The sequence below is a fragment of the Danio rerio genome, chromosome 3, assembly GCF_052040795.2.
Source record: "Danio rerio strain M-AB ecotype USA chromosome 3, GRCz13ab, whole genome shotgun sequence".
NCBI classification, from domain to species: Eukaryota; Metazoa; Chordata; class Actinopteri; order Cypriniformes; family Danionidae; genus Danio; species Danio rerio.
Window position 1 is genome coordinate 18,398,884 of NC_141023.1, and position 11,280 is coordinate 18,410,163.

The window sequence follows — 11,280 nt, forward strand, 5'->3', positions numbered from 1 at the left end:
TATAGGTGATGGCAATAGTTCTTCAAAGGGATCTTATAGAAGATATTTAGATTAAACTGTTCTCTTTGGATATTCATAAAGTTTAAGATTATGGCTTCGTTTTTAGAATCAATAAAACACTTACAGTACAGCCGTTATACAAAAAACAGATACAGCCAAAACCAAATGAACATCTCTTATACTCCTGGCCCATCTTATCAACATCAAACTTTTGAATGTTAGTGTATATTATGTAGAGTTATTTATTAAGTTATCATCTTTTTTGCGTATAATCTCATAGACTGTTGTGCCAGTCCAGAAAGTGTTTTAAAATCATTTATAGGTGTGAAACAAGACCAGACTTTTATTGTTTGAATGCAGTGTTGGGTTCACAGATTTTCTTTTCTTCTTTACTTTGTTTGTGTGGTACTTGCAAGACCTTTATAAAGTCATTTATAATGATTATTTGCTTTTAGTTATCTGTAGTTTCTCCAAATCTCATTGTCAGGGAGGCAGCGTTCACTCCAGAGACGTGTATCCTTGTACTGCAAAATCACTGCGATTATGTTTTGTTCTTTTTTAAGTAGTGAATTATCTATTCTCCTTACATGCAACCTGGCCTTGATTAATAGACTGAGATTAGCGTGACATGCACTCTGGCCCTTGTTTACAGCCAGAATGTTTTACTTCTGCTGGGACGAATGCATCTTTTTCAAGAACTAAATGAGCATGTGTGTGTGGACACCTTTAATTGAGACCTTTGGGTCAGAACTGCTGTCATGAGCACTGCCAATTAATTGCACGTCTGTTGGACTCTCACATGCATGGAAGAATACGATCCATTTACCCTTTGAATGGAAAGGCTTGCATGCAAAATTTATAACTGTAGTCCCTAATCCAAATATTGTTTTTAGTTTTATTTATTTAGAATTTTGTTTAATTTTTAATAAAATTTATTTTATATAAATGTTTTGTTTGTTTGTTTATTTTCTCCATGCTGTCAAAGTACTGCCATTTCTATTCGCAGCATTAAGCTTTAACAAACGTACAAATGCGACTTTTTATTTTATTATTTTTTATTTATTTATTTTTATTTAATTTTTAACTTAATTATTTGTTTTATTTTATTTTCCATGCCCTCAAAGCACTGCCATTTCTATCAGCACCATTAAGCTTTAACAAACGTACTAATGTATTTTTATTAATGTTATTTTCATTTATTTATTTTTATAATTTTTTCAATTTTATTATTTAATTTTCTTTAATTTTATATTTATTTTCCATGCCACTTAATTACTACTATTTTAATTAGCAGCATTAAGATTTAACAAACTTACAAATGCATTTTTAATTTATTTTATTTTTATTTTTTTTATTTCATTTTTAAAATATTTTATTTTAACTTCCATGCTGTCAAAGTAAAGTCATTTCTATTAGCAGCATTAGGCTTTAACAAACTTACAAATGCATTTTTCATTTATTCTTTTATTTATTGATTGATTCATTTATTATTTATTTATTTATTTTTATTAATTTAATTTAGTTTTTTTCCATGCTGTCAAATTACTGCCATTTCTATTAGCAGCATTAAGCTTTAATACACTTACAAATGCATTTTTTTAGTTGTATTATTATGATTTTATTTTTACTTTTTTATTATTAAATGACTTCCTTTTTACTTAATTGTTTTTGTAAAGACTTCAATTAGCATCAAGCTTTAACAAACTTACAAATGGAGCAGGTGTAGCAGTAGATTGGGGTTTTTATCACCCGTTTTTTTTTTTCAATCTGCTTGTTTGTCCATGCAGGAAACATCACCTAGAGGAGTTATTGGGCTGTTCTCACCGGCTCAGCATTTTCCAGCAACCCATTAGATCCTTAACAATCTCATCTTGTTCAGTATTGATTGCAACAGTGATCAAATTAGAAATACAGAATGTGTTTTCCCCTCTGTAAATTCAATGTTATAGAAATAACAAAGAGCTTAAAGTAAATAGGTTAGAATTTGCAGACGCATTAATAAACAGGGCTAATTAAAGGCCCTGATTTTGACCTGTTGCTATTTCTGTGTGCAAACCAATTGGAAATAGCTGAATCCGAGGTCAGTTTTATTAATGTATATCCACTGGCACATATTTGCATTAATGTGTTTACGATTAGTTGTAGATGGTACAAGAAATGTACACTACGACTGACTGACTGAAATTAAACTGTGAATTGTTTTTAGACAGTGAGCTTAAAGATAAAGGGATGGTTCACCCAAAAATGAAAATTCTTTCATAATTTACTCTCAATTTTCTTGTTTTAAACCTTTGAGTTTCTTTTTTAAGAAACAATCAGGAAGATATTTTTTTAAATGTTGTAACCCTTTTTTAGGTTTAAAACTTGTAATGCTTGACTTCAATAATATTTGTTTTGCCATGGAAGTTATTGGTTTGAGGTTTTCAGCTTTCTTACAAAGGTTTGAATCTATTGAGAGTGAGTGAGTAAATTTAAATTTTTGAGTGAACTATCACTTTCATTTCCTATGCTGTATCCATTCCAAATGTTAGATGAAAGTAAGCAGCATTGCATTGCAAAGACTTTGGTAATTAACTGAAATAATTGTGACAAAAGCACAAAAATATGCTAAAATCACAGCTATACTTTCCAGGTAGAATGGAGTAGTGCTAAAATTGTTTATTTAAAAAATACTCAGTCTACTTGATATACAATTGGATCTGTTAGAGTAAAATGGCTAAATAAACTGCTAAAGTTTGGTTTGCTCTTTTAGCCGATTGGCCTGGGGTTGGTGAACATTGGATGCATCATAGCTTTGTGTCATGCCAATGTTGACAGACTCAAGTTGTTGCGTCATTGGCTTCCAGTGTAGACACTGTTTATGGGCAGCAATCTGTCAGTGTGGACAGACCAGAACACTCATATCTATTATGGCAGGCCAAACAGCTTACAACATAAGGGACGGAAAGCCACATCTAGTTACGTCCCAGATAATAAGAAACAAACTTGATATCTGTTCGTATAGTTGATGCCCAAATGGTTCTACAAAAATCCAATTTACTGGATTTCAAGTCACATCCTCGTGAGACTTCAAATGATTTAGTTGAAATCAGATTTCATGCTTTTTTGGCTATTCGGGTTACAAATGAAACTAAAAGGATTTGAGTCAGATGCCTCAAAATCGGCTTTAGTCAGCCAGTGTTAACAAATAATCATCTCAACTTGGCAAAATAGTGGATGAGATGAATGTGCAGTGTTAAGGCAAGAAATCCCAGGTAAATAGGGTAAAAAAAAAAAGTATCTAAAATATATTAACATAGTCCTCCAGGTGATTGATTAACCTAAGTTTTTGTTATGAAATTTTAAGTATAACTTTGCAACCGAGGTCTTGCCTTATTAAGTTTACGTTTATTTGCATATTTTCCAGACTGAACAATGTTTTAAAAGTCTTATTTCTTCTTCTTTCCTTTGTTTTGGTGTATTATACTGTGTTAAAGGTTTTACTCTGGGGTATTTATAGATTTCAGGAAAGCAACATCATATTTAAAAAAATAAAATGTTTGAAATTTAGAGAGATTTCTGACTCGGTGCATGAGATAAATATATATAAAAATATATATTTATTATTGCTTTCTTGCCTGATATTGCATCAATTCTTTTCTTTTTTTGTAGGAGGAAGATTTAATGACTTACTTTAATAACCGTAAAATGCACTGGAACTCTTGTGTACAAAAAGACACAATTTAAAGGTCCCCAAGGATATTTTATGTATTCTGCAATAATAACAAAGTTGAATAACAATCAAACAATAATTTTAAAGGAATAGTTCAACCAAATATGAAAATAATGTTAATCATTACTCATTATTAAAATGTCTTTCCAATCCCCTGAGATCTTTGTTCATATGTGTAAAAAAAAAAATTAAGATGGTTTAGATGAAACCCAAGAGCCCTCTTATCCTCCACGGATAGCAGCAGTCCCCAGATGTTCAAAGTCTCACATGGTCGCCCACTGAAGCTAAGCAGGGCTGCGCCCGGTCAGTACCTGGATGGGAGACCACTTGGGAAAGCTAGGTTGCTGCCGGAAGTGGAGTTAGTGAGGCCAGCAGGGGGCGCCCAACCTGCGGTCTGTGTGGGTCCTAATGCCCCAGTATAGTGACGGGGACTCTATACTGCTCAGTGAGCGCCGTCTTTCGGATGAGACGTTAAACCAAGGTCCCGACTCTCTGTGGTCGTTAAAAATCCCAGGATGTCCTTCGAAAAAGAGTAGGGGTTTAACCCCGGCATCCTGGCCAAATCTGCCCACTGGCCTCTGTCCATCATGGCCTCCTAACCCTCCCCATATCATGATTGGCATATCATCACTCTGTCTCCTCTCCACCAATCAGCTGGTTTGTGGTGTGCGGTCTGGCGCAAAATGGCTGCCGTCGCATCATCCAGGTGGATGCTGCACACTGGTGGTGGATAAGGAGATTCCCCCCCCATTGTGTAAAGCGCTTTGAGTGCCCAGAAAAGCGCTATATAAATGTAACGCATTATTATTATTATTATTATTATTATTAGAAAATAAACCAATAAAATTGTCAAAGTGTTTCATGTGACTTCAGTGGTGCTCTAAAAAACTGTAAAAATGACTGTTCTCCAATGTCTTCCATGTCAGATTATGGTATGCATTCACTATAGCCCATTTGCTACAATTCTTTCATTTTGCGCTGCGAACTGTAATGGAAATTCATCACATTAGCCATAGTAAATGCACACCCGGACCTGATGTGAAGGACACTGGCAAACAAAGTGATTTTTTTGGTCTACAAAACTGTTTTTGGAGCATCTTATGATTACATTTGAATGTAATTCAAATGTCTTAGTTGGCACGGGCTGGTATAAGATTCTGATTGTATGGTAACCTCGGTTTTGTGGTATCATGTTATTGTGATAACTGCTCTAAAATATGTTTTTATTTTATTTATTTATTTTTTTTTTATCTCTGGGTAAAAAACACTTTTTCACTATTGAACATCGGGCTGGGCAATTAGGCCAAAAATGTAAATTTTGATTAATTGAACATTTTGACTTGATTATGATTAATGAACGATTATTTCATTTTTTTATTTTCTTTTATTTTATAAAAATATGCCATCTCAAGGCATCTCTGCCGCAGCTTCCAGTCATCATCAGTGTATTGCAAACGTGGGACGTGTAGTTATATTTTGTAAGAGGTGGACAGGTATGCGACCACGCAAAGGCTGCGCCGGACCATACACGTGCATTCGACACTAAAGTATAAATCAGCCCTAACAGAGCGGGGTCATGTGACTCTACACACGGTAGGGAAAAGAAATTGAAAGAATTGATCTAAAAAAAATTTGATTGATTTATAGGTTCTGAATGTCAATTTCAATTACTTTTTGATTAATCACCCAGCCCTAATTGAACACAATATATTTTATTTTAAGAAACAATAAAACTATTTTGGGACAGTAGCTTTTGATATGGAGGGTCTTTTTCTGCTGGAGATACTGTTTCCCTAATAGACTAAATAAAATAGTTGTAAAAAAAAAAAAAACGTGCATACATCGTAGGAACGGTATAACAGAAAAATATGACAGTTTTAAAACCTTGACTTTTTTTAATCCACAGTAAACCTTGAAACCGGTTGTTGTCCCAATCCATAGTCTTGAGACCATTGCTGTGTATGGAGAATGAGGGAGCTCTCAAATTTCCTCTAAAATATCCTAATTTGTATTCAGAAGATAAATAAATGTCTCAGGGGACTGAAAGTACATGATGATGAATGATTAATACCAGAATTTTCATTTTTGGGGGTGAACAAACCCTTTAGATTAAGTCATTTTGAAGACCCCACAATACATACATCTATTTCTAGTTTATCTGTTTTTCTATAGATGATACAAAAGCAGATAACTGTTTTTATTTTATATATAACCATTTCAATGCCTTTCCCATCTCTGTGTCTCTTTCAGCGTTCACCATGATGATCATCCTGGCCTTAATCCGCATCGGCAAGGGTCACGGGGAGGGCAAGCCATCCGTGGCTCAGATCTCAGGAGTGCCCAACCTCTTCGGAGTCTGCGTTTACTCATTCATGTGCCAGCACTCTCTGCCCTCGCTCGTGACGCCCATCTCCAACAAGCAGCGAATGAGCATCCTGGTCATGGCCGACTACATTCTAATCCTGTGCTTTTATGCCCTGCTCTCCCTCACAGCCATATTCTGCTTCGACAGTTCCCTTCTGCGCGACATGTACACTTTAAACTTCACTGACAACTGCGACGTTCTAGGCGTCCCAGTGCTGCGCTACTTCCTAGGCCTCTTTCCCGTTTTCACCATCAGCACCAACTTTCCCATAATAGCAGTCACGCTACGCAACAACTGGAAGACTCTTTTCCATCGGGATGGCGGCACGTACCCTTGGGTGGTGGACCGTGTTGTTTTTCCGCTCATTACTCTGGTGCCTCCCATTATCGTGGCCTTCTGTACTCACGATCTGGAGTCGCTCGTGGGCATCACTGGAGCGTACGCTGGAACGGGCATTCAGTACATCATCCCGGCCTTCCTGGTGTATTTTAGCCGACGCCACTTAGAGCCTGTTTTAGGAAGGGATGCTGTAAACAAGCACCGGTCACCCTTCCGACACACGTTCTGGGTTTGCTTTGTGGTGCTGTGGGCGACGTTCTGCTTAATGTTCGTGACTGCTAATATCGTCCTTAACGAAACCAAGAACTAAGATCAAAAGCAGATCTGTGTGTTCTTTTTCAAGGGTGTTTGTTTGCTAATGCATTAAAGCAGCGGCGTTAGCTGACGTCTAATACAGTGTAATTTAATTGAATGTGTAAAAGGGACCAAAGGATGTTTTGGCATTACTTGAGTTGTACTGTACAAACGTTAGATAGTTTTTGGTCTCGCAAGCACAGTCTGTATTTTCCGTCTTATGAGTCTTATTAAAACATGCCTGGCTCATATTTCAAAATTTGAACATTTTTATTTTGAATAAGGAAGACGATTATATAAGAAATAAATAAATAAATTCCTAAATAAGAAAAAATATAATGATAAAAGATACTTTTTGTTGCGGTAAAACTACTGTAAGATGGTGTTCATTATAGTTCATAATAGATTATAGTAATTTATTTTCAGTATATACATGGATTAAAAGCAAAAAAACATTTTTAAATGTTATATCATTTATGGAATATTTAAATAAAAACATTTAGATATTCCATAATTTAATTATTTAATCATAATCTGTTATTTTTTTGCATCTATTTAAAATTGGGAAAAATAATATGGCCTTGCTATGTTTTATTAGATTTTTTTGTCATCATTTATATATATATATATATATATATATATATATATATATATATATATATATATATATATATATATATATATATATATATATATATATATATATATATATACACAAGAAACAATGCTAATTTTGTTTGTTTGTTTGTATGTTTATTCAGTTTTTTGGTTTTTGTTGTCGTCCTTTTTGTAAAAGAAAAAAAAGAAAAAAAGCCCAAACAAATACACCAAATATAAATGTCTGATATCCATCAAGTCAAAGACGAACAGACTGACAATAAACGTTCCTAGTTTTGGTCTTCCAAGATTGTTAGCGTTTCACAGCTGGCATTTGCGGCGTTCCTGCACTGACGAATGGAGACACGGGCGCAACGCGGGTCTGAATAATGTACCCAGACCTGGAGTTCAATCTCAGTTCATCAGCAGATTGATGGAGGCATTGAAAGCTTCCATATGTTCTCCATGTACTGACGTCTTACCCGGAGCTCATGGGTGCTCAAACGGGCCCTTAGGGAAGCGGGAAGGGAAGACAAACTTGGCACTAAATGGACACATCTGCCTGGGGATCTACAGAGACTGATATTTATCATTATCAAAATGGAGCACCTTACCGTGCCTCATGCGAATATTAGCATTAACGTCACTTTAGTTCTGACGAAGCTGTCGCAATTTTAATAGTAGGGATAGTTCAACCAAAAATGCCATCATTAACACATCTTTGATTTGTTCCAAACCAGTTTTAAGTTTTATTTGCTGTTCTGTTGAACACACAGGAAGATATTTTGAAAACCTTTAACCATTGACTTCCATAGTGTTTTTACAATTATAAATGTTAATAGTTACAGCTTTCTAACGTTCTTCAAAATATCTTCCTTTGTGTTGGTCTGAAGCAACTGAATGATGAGTAAATGTTGGCAAAAATTGCATTTTTGGTTAAACTATCCCTTAAATTCAAGTCTAAATGTATGGCAGCTGATTCCTACTCCGCCTTCATTTTGTGTGTTTTTTTTTTTTTCCACTACTTTTTACGTTCCTAAAAGGGATGGTTCATTCATTGTGTTATTGTTTACTTGCCCTCATGTCTTTCCAGATCCGTAAGAATTTTGTTTATCTTCCAAACACAATTAACAAAATATTTTAGTCAAATGATCAGTCAAGTATCAAGATTTAGTCAAGAAATTAAGAGATTTCTGTCACCACCAAATCTTTCATAACACGAAACACAGCAAAAATAATTCATATAAATCAACGCTTTGTTTTTTGTAAAGACATGATTGATTAGAATGTTTTTTTTTTTTAAATATAAACATTGATCAGCAAACAATGTTTACAGTATTGGAATTTGGTCATGCTTGCTTGAAGTGTGCGAACCAACGTGGTATGCTTTCAGTTGTCACATGCCACATTCGAGCTTCACAATGAACCAATTGGGTTTGTTTTTATTCAAGCTTCTGCTCATGTTTGCTGGTTAATGTTTACATGTGAATAACACATGCCTACATTAAATCTGCACATCATAAAAAACAATTGATAATAATTGGATTAAACTACATCATTTATTTGAATTAATTTTTTTGATGTCTTTATGACCCGTTAAAGTTTTTCATGAAGGCAATCAATTGAAGGACTGAAATATCTCAGATTTGATTTAAAATATTTTCATTTGTGTTTTGAAGATGATTGAGTCTTATGGGTTTGGAAATCATATTTCTCGTTGTTTTAAATAGTTTGACACTTTTTGATGAAATTTGATGCATGTTTCAACTCCTTTTGCCCGTATTATGCACAGTTTACTTTTGTACCCTGTTGTCATGAAGTTGACTTTGTCCTCCTTTGTTTTGGAGACAAACATACAAAGCCCTTTTCACCTCACCTTTTATGCACAGAAATGAAAGTCAAGTTTAAAATGTCATGTGGGCAAGTAAATGAGTTCAGTTTTGGTTCTGAGTTCTGTTTCTTTAAACAGACAGTTTACCCCCCAAAAATAAAAGAAATACTGTTAATTTACTCACCCTAAGGCCATTCAAGGTGTAGGTGACCTTTTTCCAGTATAACATTATAGATTTCTTGGAGTCCTTGAGGATTCATAACATTTTAGCCTGCTTAAAGCAGTGCTTTTAGGGGTCAAAAATACATGAAAAGTTAAATCTTCTTCTAATGTTTTGTCTGTACAAGTAACTGAAAATTATTTCTAACATTATTAATCCAGGACCTCTATAAACAGACCTAATTTTCTGGATTACAAGAATCCTGTTACGTTATTATGCATCTTAAATGTTAAAAACTTGTTGTGTTGATGTCTCTTATAACTAAATCTTCCCTATTGGGTCTAAATTTTGGTTTGCCTGTATATGTTAGTTTTTTTGGACCCTCAAAGTGCCATAGCCATTAACTTTCATTTTAGGAAACACCAAAAACCTCAAATATCTTTTAATTCAACTGAAAAAGAAGTCACATACACCTTGGACAAACTAAGGGTGAGTGAACTAAAAGCAAATGTAAATTTGAAAAAGAACTTTACCTTTAGCGTTTTTGTAAGTCTGTGTTTATTTTCTTCTGTCCATCCTCATATCTGCCTCAGATTTTAAAAAGGCATTGCAAATCTGTCCCCGGTTTGTTGATTCGACACATTTTCTTCTGTTTTCTTCTGTGTTTTATGTCAGAGGTTGAGTGGTTTGATCATCGGTGGCGTGTTTGATACTGTAAACTGATCACTGCTCTCTGTGAGAGTTCTGAGAGAAGCTGATGTTCTTTAATTTACACCTTTTCAGCCGATGATTTAAAGGGAAACACTTCTTGTTTGTGGACAGAACCGACTTCTCCTTATTTACTTCTTACTCTGATCTGCTCCACAATGTTTGAATTTGGGACCCCTTAAAGCACAAAGTGAGTTATTTTATTTTACATGTTGTTAAAATATTACCCAATGCTTCTGTGAAATGTCCACTCTGTGTTCAGTGTAACAAATGTGCCTTCTTTCCAGAGATCTCTCCGATTTCACAGGAATAACCATGTCTGTTTCTTTCTCTGTCAAATGTCTTGAGTGTGTGTATTGTGCTGCTCGTCACTTGCATGTAAGTCACTTCAAATTCTTGACAATCACATCCTCCGATGTCTCGTTAAAATAAAAATGGATATGCTCGTTTTGATCTTCGAGACATTTTTTTTCTCTCGCTTTTTGCATTTTACTGTTTGTAGTGTCGGATAAAACAATTCTTTAATTACCTCAGAAATACCTCCGGATGTTTTTAAAAGTTTTATAAAGAATTTAGTTTCTAAATGTGTGTATTTATTTACATTTATCTTTGATAGTAATTAGTATTTGGTTTTATTTTTTATAGTTCTAATGCATTTTTATTTTAAAACTTTACTTTTTTAATTAATCATTTACTCGTGTTTAATCTGGTTTTCTCTATACTTGTTCAGCACTTTTAAAAAATCATTTGCTTAATTTTTAACGGATATAAATTCAAGATATGAATACTTTCCGGATGCACTGTAGATCCTAAAGGATAAAAAAAAGCAGCTGGAGTGAGAGCCCCCACATGGCTTTGCGGGGTATAAAGCATCGTCTTTGTAGATATTTGTAGCAATGCCTTTTCCTTGTCTCCAAGTTAACAGGTCTACTGTAGCTCTTTATTGTCAATATAAACCTCTGAATGTTAGTCCCACATGCTTCATCACAAACCCTGTCTTTTTATGTCCATTCTGGGCTGTTTTGTCAAATAAAAATACCTCCCCGTCCGTTCTTATTTCCCTAATTTATGCAGATTTGATGATGCTGGTTTCACAGTGCTCATTTGATTTGATAAAATCTGGCATTTTTACAGTTTTCATTGCTTTCTAGTACATGCTCTGAGTAATAATGCTGGAGAAGCCAATTACTACTTCATCATAAACCTCGCTTTACTATCATTTTTTTAATTTTTATATAGTTTATTATAACTTGTTCAGAATTTCAATTATTTCT

The 11,280-nt window shown here is 34.4% G+C and overlaps 1 protein-coding gene and 1 long non-coding RNA gene across 2 annotated transcripts in view; both read left to right on the plus strand.

Moving 5' to 3' along the window:
• The window catches only part of slc38a12 (solute carrier family 38 member 12), an 80,252-nt gene extending 73,208 nt beyond the window's left edge, over nt 1-7,044 (plus strand). Inside the window, exon 10 of the mRNA XM_087244177.1 lies at nt 5,963-7,044. Coding sequence (XP_087100303.1) covers nt 5,963-6,726 — 764 coding nt within the window. The 3' untranslated portion in view covers nt 6,727-7,044. The remainder of the gene's footprint in view (nt 1-5,962) is intronic.
• A 380-nt stretch (nt 7,045-7,424) lies between these two features.
• LOC147845588 (uncharacterized) lies at nt 7,425-10,459 on the plus strand. Its single transcript, XR_015480607.1, has 2 exons — nt 7,425-8,819; nt 8,910-10,459. It is a non-coding gene; the product is annotated as an uncharacterized LOC147845588 (long non-coding RNA).
• Nucleotides 10,460-11,280: the final 821 nt, after the last annotated feature.